This window comes from Mercenaria mercenaria, chromosome 14, assembly GCF_021730395.1.
Source record: "Mercenaria mercenaria strain notata chromosome 14, MADL_Memer_1, whole genome shotgun sequence".
Classification (NCBI taxonomy): Eukaryota; Metazoa; Mollusca; class Bivalvia; order Venerida; family Veneridae; genus Mercenaria; species Mercenaria mercenaria.
Genome location: NC_069374.1, coordinates 75023431 through 75038039, shown reverse-complemented (window position 1 = coordinate 75038039; position 14609 = coordinate 75023431). Strand labels below are relative to the sequence as shown.

The 14609-nt window shown below is 36.0% G+C and overlaps 2 protein-coding genes across 3 annotated transcripts in view; both read left to right on the top strand.

Annotated features, from left to right (window-relative positions):
- LOC123527720 (E3 ubiquitin-protein ligase TRAIP-like) overlaps positions 1 to 14609 on the top strand; it is a 49396-nt gene that overhangs the window by 7342 nt on the left and 27445 nt on the right. Inside the window, exon 2 of one of the 2 annotated variants that reach the window (XM_045307359.2) lies at positions 13894 to 13958. In XM_045307359.2, the coding sequence (XP_045163294.2) occupies positions 13908 to 13958 (51 nt within the window). In that variant the 5' untranslated portion in view covers positions 13894 to 13907. Of the gene's footprint in view, positions 1 to 13890; positions 13959 to 14609 lie in introns of both variants that reach the window. The other variant, XM_045307357.2, reaches the window with a different exon arrangement.
- LOC123556802 (uncharacterized protein KIAA1958 homolog) lies at positions 3613 to 6091 on the top strand. The gene is made up of 3 exons (XM_053522719.1): positions 3613 to 3780; positions 3859 to 4064; positions 4809 to 6091. The coding sequence occupies exons 1-3, from the start codon at positions 3613 to 3615 to the stop codon at positions 5821 to 5823; spliced, it is 1389 nt and encodes a 462-aa protein (XP_053378694.1). The 3' UTR covers positions 5824 to 6091.

The following is a 14609-nucleotide window of genomic DNA, read 5'->3' as shown; positions in this document are numbered from 1 at the left end:
AACTTGGTAACATATTTTTCACTAAATTGATAAAAGTTGATAATTTTTCCTCAGAAGATATTAACACTATACCAACTTACTAAAGATACACATATTTCATTGGATGTCTGACATATAATTTTGATCATAATATATGCGACTATGCACGAGAAAATGATTTAGCTGTATTTCGTGTAATTACGCGAAACATTATTACTGAAAAAGCAGTGTTTCTTTTTTTTTTCAATATATATAAACACTATACTGAGCAAATATTTTATTTGAAAGTCAGTATAATTTTTGGAGCACGGGAAGTTTGATTTGGTTTTCCGACTAGCTTTTTTTTTTCCATTCTTTATCCGAGACAACACACCCCTGTTAAAGATGTTCTACTGTAGTAAGATTTTGGCATTTTGCTATCAGTCTAATACTTATTTTATGGAAATTCTTGTTGTACGTGTCTGTCGGGCAAGAGTGTAGTTCCATAGTACTATATATAGTACTATATATACTAGACCACACAGCAAAAGGAATTAAAATGCAAGATAAAGTTACTCGTTACAGCAAACCATGTAACAGAAATAAACACATTCTCAGATTGTTTGTTTTGAATGAATCACATACGGTTGAAGGTTGAATTTCACGAAAGAAGTGCTAGATTTAACTAAAATTTGTGCAATGCTTCAAAACACTAAACAATATTTCTTGACAAATCCTTTGTCGCTGAGGTTTTTTTCCGACCAAATTTTAGATACCAAGAATATAACCGATACATATTTGATAATATTACTTTCGCGTGGTACCCTATATAGGCTTTGTTGGCCCGTGCCTTCACTCAACCCCCTCCCCCCTCTCTCCTCCAAAAAGAAAAAACACATGGTAATACATCCGGAATGCATAAGATTGCACGAGTATACGTGTATTTTCATTATTTTTCTGTGGGGCATGCCTACAGACCCCCTACCCAATCCTACCTTCCGTTTTCTTATCTTATAGAAAGCGTCGTACACAACAAGAAACTATTCATTTGCACATAGTTGTCTGCTGTTTATTGCTGTCCGTTCTAATGAAAAAAAAGCTACTGAAGCACAAAAAAAAAAAAAAAAAAAAAAAATCCCAAACTGTAGGAACCTCTTGTTTAACATCTGAGGATACTCGTGATAAATTTGAAATGAGATTGATTGTGCACGCTTGTGAAAACAATTACGTTGTGGACACGTTATTAGCATTTTGGCGGGAAAGAATCACGTGCATTCCATGATGGATATTGTGTCTGCGGAAGGGCTACTCCAGTCTCTTTTGGGGTCCAAAAATAAATCAAAAGCGGGAACTAATATTTCCTGTCCCTTTCTGATCCTGAGAATAATATTGTTATTCATTCAAAAACATCTCGCCCAATTAAATTCGTAGGCGCTGCAACCGAAAACGTGATGGATGCCGCCATTTTTATTCGACGTAACCGCACAAAGTTCATCAATATATGGTATGTTTTGTAATAAAATAGCTTAGAATATCACGTTTCACGACTTGAATTACAGGAAATTTAAATCCTGAACTCCTGAAAATGAATGTTGCCTCTCGTCGGGCTTATCATCCAAAACAATGATTGTAAAAAAACCGTTAATATAATTCATCAATAATGATAAAGATTTTCTTTTTATTTTTTCCCTAGAGTTTTGAAGTAAATGAAATTAAGAAAACAGATTTCCAAATGGGGAAATTTGTAAATATCACAGTCAATTATTCTTACGTACAGCACCTATGTAATAATACTTGACTGTGATATTTACAAATATTGAGCGATTTCAATTCAACGCCGATTTTTCTAGTTAATTATCGTTTTAATACATCAAAATGATATATTTATGTTGAAATATATTACAAATATCCATAATCTACGAAGATTTGATCATTCCTATCAAGATTTGGGTAGATTTGGGTAAGATTTGGGTAGATTTGGGTATTTCGTGCCGCCGGGGCCGGACGCCTGCTATGTCGGTGTAACATTATTATTTGATTCCTGCCAAAATACATCAATTTCTTAAATAAAGAAGGCATTCTCCGGTTATTTGTACCGCGGGACAAATATATTTTTGTTAAATTTCACCCATTTAGAAGTTGTTGTTTATTCCGTTAAAACCTAGACTGTGTAACGAACACGAGAATCAGTATCAGTGAGATGCATGTTACTATAAAATTATAGATTTACAGTCAATTCGTCCCCTAGTCAACTCATCCCCCAGTCAACTCGTCCCCGATTTGGTCATTTTGTCCCCCTAGGTGATTTCAAATTGGTCATTTTGTCCCCCCTTTTTCGGCCCCCTTTTTTAAAACGTATTTTTGAAAAAAAAATCATAGTATGATTAATTAGTTTTTTTTTTTCTTTGAAACATGCCAAATAAGTATATGCTAAAATATACAAAAGTTTTCGTTCGTTTTAAGAAATTTTTGCTTTAAAAATGATCTATTTAAAGGTCCATTACTAAGGGAAAGTGAGTTGGCAATTTTTTTCATAGCCAGTGCATAGACTTCTGCAAGACACTAAATAATGAAGATTGGCAGGTCAAAATTTACAGAAGGTCTTTGGAACTCAAAGAAATGTATGTGTATTATTTTGAAATTTCAATGAATCGACAGAATGACCCCCCAGGTCTTTTTAACTTTCTTCATACTTCATAGAAAAATAATTGTACATATACTGCGATTTATTTCGAATTTCTACATACCAACTTTCATTTTCCAATAAAATGAAATAGTTTCTGTGCTTTTTAAAAGAAATTAAAATGTTCACTTTCCTTAGTATTGGACCTTTAACAAGGAGGATTTTTTGGGTTTTTTTTGTGGTTTTTTTTCGTAAGTCTGCTATGTTGGACAACATGATTACTGTTTAAATGTCCGTATTTGATGCAGCTTATTTTCAAACTCTTGAATAAGATTGAACTTTCTATTAAACTTTTTTTATAAAAATAATTTCCTCACTTCAGTCAACTATTAACACATGTAATTCTACTAGGGGACAATTTTGACACATTTCATTCGGTCAATCAACACCTTCTCATGCAATTAAGTAATAGTTATAGTATGTCTGAGAGTGTGTTACCAGGATATATCAGAGCTAGGGGTACATCGAGGGTATTTTTCTCTGCACATATCGTCGAGGCCGTTAGGCCGAGACAGATATGTGAAGAGAAATATACCGAGATGTACCCCTAGCTCTGATATATCCTCGTAACACACGAGCATCACATATTATAACTGTTTTATCGCATAGTTCTATCATTTCAATTTATTTATTATTTTTCGTTTATAGATCTATCATTTAAATTAATTTTTATAATTATTTTTACACTTATGATTCCCTTTCTGCACCTCACTGACTGAAACCCAGAAACGTTCTGTTTTAGAAAATGTGTTCCCCAGGTAAAAGTATCCAACAGATTTCTACATTTGTATTTACTCTTTGCATTTCATTGGCCAAACGCTTATCTCGGAGTCTAATTTGCTTCAGCGCCCAAGTAATATTTTTCATTTCAGTGCGCTATCTCATGCTGTATAGCTACGTAAACGCGAACAAGCTATCAGAAATAAAACAACGTAAAAAAACAACAAAAACGGAGTATAAAAAATCAAAATATGTCGGATTCCGATTTAAAATTAGATGATGGACAGGACATATTTTTATCTCAGGTTCTTGACGAGATTGAAAGTATGCAAGAAGACGATATAGTGTTGTCGCAAGCTCTGGATTTATTTGAAAACAAGGAATCGTTTGACTTGTCAGATTCTCAGTTTAAAAATCTTGTAGAGGATTGTACCAGTGCAGACTTTTTCGGTAGTTTTACGTTGAAACTACGACTGGAGAAAATTGTGAACTGTTAGGTGTGGATACACATTGTGAAAATCGCTTTGGAAAAAACCAAAACTGAAGATTTTGACGCACTGATCAAGGACCAGAAATCGGGTAACACCGAGAGGAGTACAAAGTGGGCCACCTCTGTATTTGAGGCTTGGAGATCCGTTCGGAAACTGGACGGAGAGGAAATTCCACCACTCGAGGAATGCGATATCAACACACACCTTTCACGGTAAGTCAAAAAGCACATGTACCTTTGTTTCAATTATAATGCAATCAAGATGTAGCATTGTGAATTATACAGGTTTGTTGAAGTGACGAGATCAGTTGCAAACGCTTTGAGATTTGGCTGCGACTGCATTCTATATAAATTGGAGCCTATTCACTGTAGACTGGATATTTCGAACTAGCCCAACTGTTTCTAGTTTTTGCTGAATGAACTCCAAATGTTGTTGAAAAATATATTTATGGTCACTAAAAATGGCATTCTTAGGATATATATTTCTAAATACAGTTTTATCTAACTCATCCTTAATAGAGCTTTGCTTGGCAAGATAGTTTTAAACTAGACATTCCTGAATAAAGGTATCCGATGGTGATTAAAATAGCTTTTAAGAATCACTTTTCATGTTTAATGGCGTAAAAATGTAGCTTTCCAATTATGAAAATAGGCAAAATTACGATTTCGAAAACTGGTACTTTTCAGAAAGTTTTCAACATTTTTGCATGGAAATGTACGTTGTTAGTCAAAATAAATCGACGGCCATGTCGATTTAGATTTGTAACTGGTAAAATCTTAGTGTGTGTGTTCGGATTTAACGTCTTTTTCAACAAGTTTTCAGTCATATAATTTATAAACAATGGTGTCTACTTGTAGCAGTGAGCACAATGCCACATTGATATATTGTGCAATTCTTTTTAGATTTTTGAATTCATGGAGAGTACAACATTAACTAGTATGTTTTTATACTTGCAGTTTTGTGGTAGAAGCAAGAAAGCAGGATGGTTCCCCCTACCCACCTGGATCGCTATATAATATTGCCTGTGGACTCTTGAGAAATCTCCGATCTTCTGGCATCTATGATAAAAACTTCTTGGATGAGACGAATGCACGATACGCGAGGTTCCGCGAGGTACTAGATGCTCAGATGAAAAAGCTGACAAAGGATGGGTTAGGTATTGGTCAGAGGGAGGCAAAACCAGTCAATGAAGAAGATGAAAAGATTTTGTGGTCTAAAGGTGTATTTGGGAACAGTTCATCTGTTGCTCTTCAGCATACCATGTATTTCTATAACTGTAAATTTTTCGGATTAAGGGCTTTGGATGAACACCGAACATTAAACTGTAACCAATTTGCAATCGGGAGTGACGAAAATGGTCGTTACATAGAATTTAAAGGTACAAACAGTAAAACGTACAATGGAGGATTAAAACACAGGCGTATTGAACCAAAAATTATAAGACATTATGATGAAAATAGTGGAATTGTTGACTTTTATGAGCAGTATCTGAATGCATTGGGGCTTTCGGGTCCATTTTATCGGCGGCCTTTAAACAAATCCGAGGGACACTTGCGTTACGGGGAACAAGTTGTTGGAATTAATAAGTTAAAAACTTTCATGAAAGACATTTGTTCGTCTGCAGGTTTAGAAGGTAGATACACAAACCATAGTGGTAAGAAAACGTGTGCCACAACACTCTACCAAGGAGGAATTCCCGAGGAAGAGATTATGAAACGAACTGGCCACAGATCCACTACCGGGGTTAGGAAATACCAAAAACCGTCTCCCGCAATGTTGAAAGAAATTTCAAACACACTAAATCCACCGCAGACGACAATCAAGGCACAGTGTGAAACGGTCAATGAGAAAAATGCTGAAAGTGTTCTAAAGGATAACGACGAGTCAGTGGGTAATAAACGCAGTGATCCAAGTTTTAAGGGTTTATTTTCTGGAAATCACTCATTCTCTGGATGCACTTTTCAGTTTTAATATCGTACGAGAACTGTTGTAACAGTGTGTTGGAATTGTTGTTCATAATGATTATATAATTGACCTACCCGTAGCACATACATTATAGTGCCATAGCAGATACATTTTAGCAAAATAGCACATAACGGATACTTTTTTAGCGCTTTTCAGTTTTAAGAAACATTTAAGAAAACTTTGAATTTCATATTTCATGACAATCATGTATTTCTGATGTTCATTTAGAGATAATGATAAATATCGAATCTTCGAAATATGTAATAGTTATAGTATGTGTGAGAGTGTGTTACCAGGATATATCAGAGCTAGGGGTACATCGAGGGTATTTTTCTCTGCACATATCGTCGAGGCCGGTAGGCCGAGACAGATACGTGAAGAGAAAAATACCGAGATGTACCCCTAGCTCTGATATATCCTGGTAACACACGAGCACTACATATTATAACTGTTTTATCGCATAGTTTATCATTAAAATTTATATATTATTTTCATTTAAATTTGTTTATTATCATTTTTACTATTTTGATTCCCTTTCTGCGCCTCGCTGACTGAAACACTAAAACTTCTGTTTTAGAAAATGTGTTCCCCAGATAAAAGTACCCAACAAATTTCTGCATTGGTTTTAAATCTTTGCATTTCATTGGCCAGACATATTGTAAAATTTGTTGTTTTGTTTGTAAAAAAAATCAAAGAAAAAGAAACATTTGAGAAATCTCAGAATTTCATATATTTCTGAATTTGGCAATAACTATCAAGTTTTTTAAATATTCTAGTTTATTTATTCTTTTACTTTATAAATGTAGGTGTTTGTGACAATTCTTTCTCTGTGAACTGTAAACTGGAGCTAAAATCATCTTTTCTTTGAAAGGAAAAAATTATACTCCCTTGATAGGACCTCAATAGAGAAAAAGTGTTCCGATATATATCGGAACAGTTTTACTGTGCTGATATATATCGGAACACTTTTTTTCTTATGAAACTCCATAGAGATTTCCGTGTTGATATATATCGCAACAGTTTTGTAAGATATCAGCACAGTTTTGTAGTAATAATGTGTGTTACTATGTATAACATGCTGCAAAGATCAAAGGAAAATTGCCGCACTATGCGATAATCTAGTTTATTTATTCTTTTACTTTATAGATGCAGGTATTTGTGATCACTCTATCTCCGTGAACAATAAATTTGAAATAAAATCATGTTTTCATTGGCAGGAAAAAATAATACTCCTTCCATAGGACCTTGCCATTGTAAGAAAAAAAGTGTTGCGATAAATATATTCTTTCTCTGTGAACTGTAAATTGGAGCTAAAATCATCTTTTCTTTGAAAGGAAAAAATTATACTCCCTTGATAGGACCTCAATAGAGAAAAAGTGTTCCGATATATATCAGAACAGTTTTACTGTGCTGATATATATCGGAACACTTTTTTTCTTATGAAACTCATAGAGAAAAAGTGTTCCGATATATATCGGAACAGTTTTGTAAGATATCAGCACAGTTTTGTAGTAATAATGTGTGTTACTATGTATAACATGCTGCAAAGATCAAAGGAAAATTGCCGCACTATGCGATAAATACCATTAACACCTTCCAGTCAGCCCAATCAACGCCTTTTAATGTGATTAATAATCTTTAACACCTTGCGTATGCAGGGATATGCTCATTCTACTTTATTTTAGAAACCACTGTCTCCCTACTTTTGAAGTATCTTTTTAATATATTTTAATGATAAAAATAGATATAAAGCATGTTGGTTATTTTAAGTAAAACATAAGTGACAGATATTCGTTGTTTATTTATTCTTTATTGTATTTCTAATTAAAACTTTCTTCTATTATGATCAGGGGTAAGGATTTATTGATCTCTCTTTTCTTACTATGATTTTTAAACAGTTAGATTTTCTATTATATCGTATTTTTCATATTAAGGGCATTTTAGTTATTTTTATTTTATATTATTTCAGTTAATTGTCTTATATTTTCAGTATATTTCTTTTATCAGTGTATCAAACCTAATTATTTAAAGTGAACTATTTCCAATATAAACCTTCAAAACTCAAGATAATTTTAAATACAAGTTTTCGAAGTAAAAAATGTCATAAATAAAACAAAAATGCCTAAAATATTATGGGGACAAAATTGCCAAAGGGGGAACGAATTGACCAAAAGGGGGACGAGTTGACCAAAAGGGGGACGAGTTGACCAAATTTTATCATGAGGGGGACGAAATGACCAATTTTGGGGGACGAAATGACCAAATCAGGTACGAGTTGACTGGGGGATGAGTTGACTAGGGGACGAGTTGACTTGATACCAAATTATACACGTTACTCACCTGATACGGTCAAATATCCAGTATCCCTTTACATACCATCGTAATACAATCCAGTATCCATTTCAATATACCACATGGGCGTAACAACAATGCCAAATCACAGACATTGATAGAAAGCAAATACAATGATAACAATTTGGCTTCAGAGTTGCATATTTAATTTTTGTGACAAGCCATTACTGTGCGTTGCTAGCTTAATGTGTTTACAGACTTGAGCATAATTGTGTCATCAGTAACAATTGTTTAGCTTTATTCCGTTAGTGCAAGTACTGTTAATGTCAGACGTGTTACATTAGGTCCCTGCTTGATATGTTTACATAATCGAGTGATTGCTGAGTTAATGGCCTGGACAGTTGAAGCATCTGTCTGACCTAATTCATCGCCTATTATACTCCAGTCTTTTGTACCGCTTCGTAAAATTTGGTTAAATTCGTTTTATTTCTTTCAAATTTTGTCATTGTCAGAATCATACCTACCCCCAAACATGCTTCCCAACCTTTTTTGACCCTCAAGAGGGGTTTTCATGATTTCTAAGTGGGATATTTGGAGTCTCAAGTGTGAGGTTTTTCGTGGCACAATTTTTTGCGGCGCATACTTTGAAATTGATGGTTTTTTATGCCCCCGGCATCTACTGATGCGGGAGGCATATAGTGATTGTCCTGTCCGTCCGTCTGTACGTTCGTCTGTCCGTCTGTACAAGGTTAACCAAATGGGACCGTTTCGTCTAGCATCAATACCCCTTACTAGAATGACTTGATACTAATGCAGATGTAACCTGTGACCATTCCTTATCATCAGACATTACCTGACCTCAGTTTGACCTTGACCTTGATCTTATTTGGACTTAGATTGCTTTATATGGGCCATCTCTTGGTTAACCAAATGGGACCGTTTCGTCTAGCATCAATACCGCTTACAAGAATGAATTGATACTAATACAGATGTAACCTGTGACCATTCCTCATCTTCAAACATCACCTGACCTCAGTTTGACCTTGACCTCATTTTGGACTTTGGTTGGTTTATATGGGCCATCTCTTGGTTAACCAAATGGGACTGTTTCGTCTAGCATTAATACCGCTTACAAGAATGAATTGATACTAATACAGAAGTAACCTGTGACCATTCCTCATCTTCAAACATCACCTGACCTCAGTTTGACCTTGACCTCGTTTTGGACATAGGTTGCTATGTATTGACAAGGATGCTACCGGGGGCATCAAGCGTTTATTGAACGCAGCTCCTTGTTTACCTTACTTTGATGGTTCTTGACCTTAGTTTACTAGATAAATAGCATTTATAACCAAATACAACAGTTTTATCTTTATTGTATTTCTCAAAAGATCTAGGCCTAATGAATCGAAAATGTGCGATAATCAATCTACATTTTAAATGATTACAACCTTTTAAATTAATTATCGTTTAACTGACCGTTTTCAATCATTTCTTCCATAAAAGGCAACATGTAGCTTCACCGCCGACGTGCTAAAAATGAAAATTTTTCAAATGTTATTCCCAATTAAAGTATCATAAAACAATTATTGATTGCAAAATCCTGTCAGTTCTTAATCAGGGTCATTCATGGTTGATGCACCCATGTGTCGGCCTGTTGATCAAAGCCGCTATAATCGATGGTACAATACACGGAATATGCCCCGTGGACATTGGCTAATCTGGCTTGTTTTGAAAGGGCAATGTATCACAAGCATAACATCATAACAATGCCCCAAAGCTATTTTCATTACACATAACATTGAAAAATATTCAAATCGGGTTTTTAGCTCACCAGAGCACAAAGTGCTCAGGGTGAGCTATTGTGATCGCTCACCGTCCGGCGTCCGTCCGTCCGTCCGTCCACACTTTTCTTTAAACATCTCCTCCTAAACCAACAGGCCAATTTTGATGAAACTTCACAGGGATGTTCCTTGGATGGTCTTCTCTAAATATTGTTCAAAGAATTGAATTCCATGCAGAACTCTGGTTGCCATGGCAACCAAAAGGAAAAACTTAAAAAATCTTCTTCTCAAAAACCAGAAGCCCTAGAGCTTAGATATTTGGTGTGAAGCATTGCCTAGTGGACCTCTACCAAGTTTGTTCAAATCATGACCCCCGGGGTCAAAATTGACCCCGCCCCAGGGGTCACTTGATTTTACATAGAAAAATCTTAAAAAATCTTCTTCTCGAAAACCAGAAGCGCTAGACCTTAGATATTTGACATGTAGCATTGCCTAATGGACCTCTACTAATGTTGTTCAAATCATGACCCCGGGATCAAAATTGACCCCGCCCCAGGGGTCACTTGATTTTACATAGGAAAATCTTTAAAAATTTTCTAAAAATAAAGCAGAAGGCCTAGGTCTTACAATGTAGGTATTTCACATGTAGCATTGCCTAGTGGACCTCTACAAAATTTGTTCAAATCAGACCCCTGGGGTCAAAATTGACCCCGCCCCAGGGGTCACTTGATTTTACATAGGAAAACTTTAAAAAATCTTCTTCTCAAAAAGCAGAAGACCTAGAGCTTAGATATTTGACATGTAGCATTGCCTAGTGGACCTCTACTTAAGTTGTTCAAATCATGACCCCGCACTAGGGGTCGCTTTATTTTACATATGAAAATCTTCAAAAATTTTCTTAAAATAAACCAGAAGGCCTAGAGCTGAGATATTTCACATGTAGGATTGCCTAGTGGACCTCTACAACATTTATTCAAATCATGACCCCCACGGTCAAAATTGACCCCGCCCCAGGGGTCACTTGATTTTACATAGGAAAATCTTCAAAAAATTTCTAAAAATAAACCAGAAGGCCTAGATCTTAGATATTTGACATGTAGCATTGCCTAGTAGACCTCTACAAAATTTCTTCAAATTATGACCCCCGGGGTCAAATTGGCCCCGCCCCATGGGGTTACTTGATTGTACATAGAAAAATCTTCCAATATTTTCTAAAAATAAACCAGAAGGCCTAGAGCTTAGATATTTGACATGTAGCATTGCCTAGTGGACCTCTATAAAATTTGTTCAAATCTTGACCCCCAGGGTCAAATTGACCCAGCCCACAGGGTTACTTTATTGTACATAGGGAAATCTTCATAAATTTGCTTAAAATAAACCAGAAGGCCTAGATCTTAGATATTCGATTTGTAACATTGCCTAGTCGACTTCTACAAACTTTTTTCAAATCATGACCCCCGGGGTAAAATTGGCCCCGCCCTAGGGGTTACTTGATTGTACATTGGAAAATTTTCTAAAAATCATCAGTTTGACATTTGAAACATATTACTCTGGTGAGCGATCCAGGGTCATCATGACCCTCTTGTTTGAATGCTGATCGGGGTAATCGTGTTCTGGCCTCCTAATCGGGAGAATCCCGATTGAATCGGGAGGGTTGGGAAGCATGCCCAAAAGTATTCCGAGCCCCGTTTTCTATTATTTAGCCCCCAAAGAAAACCCTTTTCCGGGGAAAATCTTCCCCTTGGAAGGCATTATGATTACAGTTTCTTTCTAAGTAGCTCTCTCTATATATATACTCCGGCTATTTGTACCGGTATAAATAAGTTCAGAGCTACAGACAAGCTTGAAATCTCTTAAAGTTTGGTGCTTAAGTTTGTAAGAATTCTCTCTCCTTATATATAGTCTGGTCTTTTGTACTGGTACAGTACAGTCCTATCTTAAAAAAAGTATTCTATACTTACCGAATTTTACCGTGCAGATTATGATGTATAATATGTAACTCTACCATATAGATACTCGTATCGATTGTTTGAAACGTCAAAGGCATACAAAGTATAATTTCGTGATGGAAATGAAACAGTGCTGCAAAATGTCTGTATGCAGATTCATCACGGCCTAATCCTATCAAACGTGCCCATTCTAAAAATGTGTCAGGATTTAATCCTTTTCCGTAGACAAATTTTGTCACAATTATTCTGTCAAAATGCTTGATGTATTGTGTTCAAAACAGACAACGTCTAATACTATGTGGCCACTGTGACGCATAACCACTAATTTCCTGAATTAAACTCCACAATTCATATATTGCACGATTTTTTTCTCTATCAATCTCAAGCAACACAAATGCCATTAAGAATGAAATGCTTTTATACAATGTCACACCTGATAGCCGATCAGCATTCAACATTTAATAATCCTGGTAATATTTCCTTTTGTCGCTGCAACCGGCCGTTCTAGGCTCTTTAACAGCCTTCTCCGACTGAATTGAAGTGCAAAAAACACGATGGAACGAACCAGAAACATTAAATAATTGGTTAAACTTAATGATATAAATAAATTATGCTGTAATCATGTTTTCAGATTTCCAGTACCTAATTCAGACAATTTGCACTGATGTTTTTAGCTCACCTGAGCACGAAGTGCTCAAAGGTGAGCTTTTGTGATCGCCCTGTGTCCGTCATCCGTCGTCAACAGTTTGACTGTTAACGCTCTAGAGGTCACAATTTTGGCCCGATCTGAATGAAACTTGGTCAGAATGTTAGCCTCAATAAAATCGTGGATGAGTTTGATATTGGGTCATCTGGGGTCAAAAACTAGGTCACCAGGTCAAATCAAAGGGAAAGCTTGTGAACACTAGAGGTCACAATTTTGGCCCAGTCTTAATGAAACTTGGTCAGAATGTTACCCTAAATAAAATCTTGGACGAGTCCGATATTATGTCATCTAGGGTTAAAAACTAGGTCACCAGGTCAGATCAAAGGAAAAGCTTGTTAACACTCTAGAGGTCACAATTTTGGCCCAATCTTAATGAAACTTGGTCAGAATGTTATCCTCAATAAAATCTTGGAAGCTGATCTCAAGGTCCGGTTTGAATCTGGGTCATGTAGGGTAAAAAACTAGGTCACTAGGTCAAATCAAAGGAAAAGCTAGTTAACACTCTAGAGGTCACATTTATAACCATATCTTAATGAAACTTGATCAGAATATTAATCTTGATGATCCATAGGTCAAGTTCAAATCTGGGTCAGGTGGGGTCAAAAACTAGGTCACTAGGTCAAATCAAAGGAAAAGCTTGTTAACACTCTAGAGGTTACAATTTTGGCCCAATCTTAATGGAACTTGGTCAGAATGTTACCCTCAATAAAATCTTTGACGAATTTGATATTGGGTCATCTGGGGTCAAAAACTAGGTCACCAGGTCAAATCAAAGGAAAAGCTTGTTCACACTGTAGTGGCCACATTTATGACCATATCTTAACGAAATTTGGTCAGAATGTTAATCTTGATGATCTATAGGTCAAGTTTAAATCTTGGTCAGGTGGGTTTGAAAACTAGGTCACTAGGTCAAATCAAAGAAAAAGCTTGTTAACACTCTAGAGGCCACATTTAAGACTGTATCTTCATGAAACTTAATCAGAATGTTAATCTTGATGATCTTTAGATCAAGTTTAAATCTGGGTCATGTGGGGGCAAAAACTAGGTCACAGGGTCAAATCAAAGGAAAAGCTAGTTAACACTTTAGAGGCTACATTTAGGACCATATCTTAATGAAACTTGGTCAGAATGTTGATCTTGATGATCTTTAGGTCAATAGGTCAGGTGAGCGATACAGGGCCTTCATGGCCCTCTTGTTTTCATTGTTTACGCTGCAGTGCGCAGCCATATCAGCTTTCTTACCAGAATTTACAATTACCATGGAAATTTTGCCATTTAAAAGACAATATTCTTACATGAATTCACAATTTCCTTGCCACAAATCTGTCAATTTCTTTTTTAGCAGAATACGGCAAAAAGATGCGGGCTCAGTGTATAATCTGCCAGGAACTGTTTGAGAATGATGATCAGGTAAAGTATCTGGCACCGATATCATCGCTGATATGTTATGAATTGTTCTTCCTTTTTAGCTTGACTATTTGAAAAATAGGGGAGCTATCCTACTCGCCCCGGCGTTGGCGTGAGCGTCACACACAAATGTTAAAGTTTGCGTATCACTCCAAATATTTTCAAAGTCCATTGAGATATTGCTTTGATATTTTGCATACTTGTTTACCATCACCCTAGTCTGTAAAAAAGAGGAGGCAACTCTATCAAGCATTTTGACTGAATTATGGCCCCATTTTCGACTTAGAATATGCTTATTGTAATGTTAAAGTTTGCGTACCACCCCAAATATTTTCAAAGTCCATTGAGATATTGCTTTGATATTTTGCATACTTGTTTACCATCATGACCCCAGTCTGTAAAAAGGAGGAGACAACTCTATCAAGCATTTTAACTGTCTTATGACCCCTTTTCGACTTAGAATATGCTTATTGTAATGTTAAAGTTTTACTCATAGCTTATATTATACTATCAAGCACTGAGAATAGTCGAGCGCACTGTCCACTGACAGCTCTTGTTTAGCTCACCTGTCACATAATGACAAGGTGAGCTTTTGTGATCACCCTTCGTCCGTCATCCGTCATCAGTCTGTGCGTCAACAATTTCTTGTCTGCA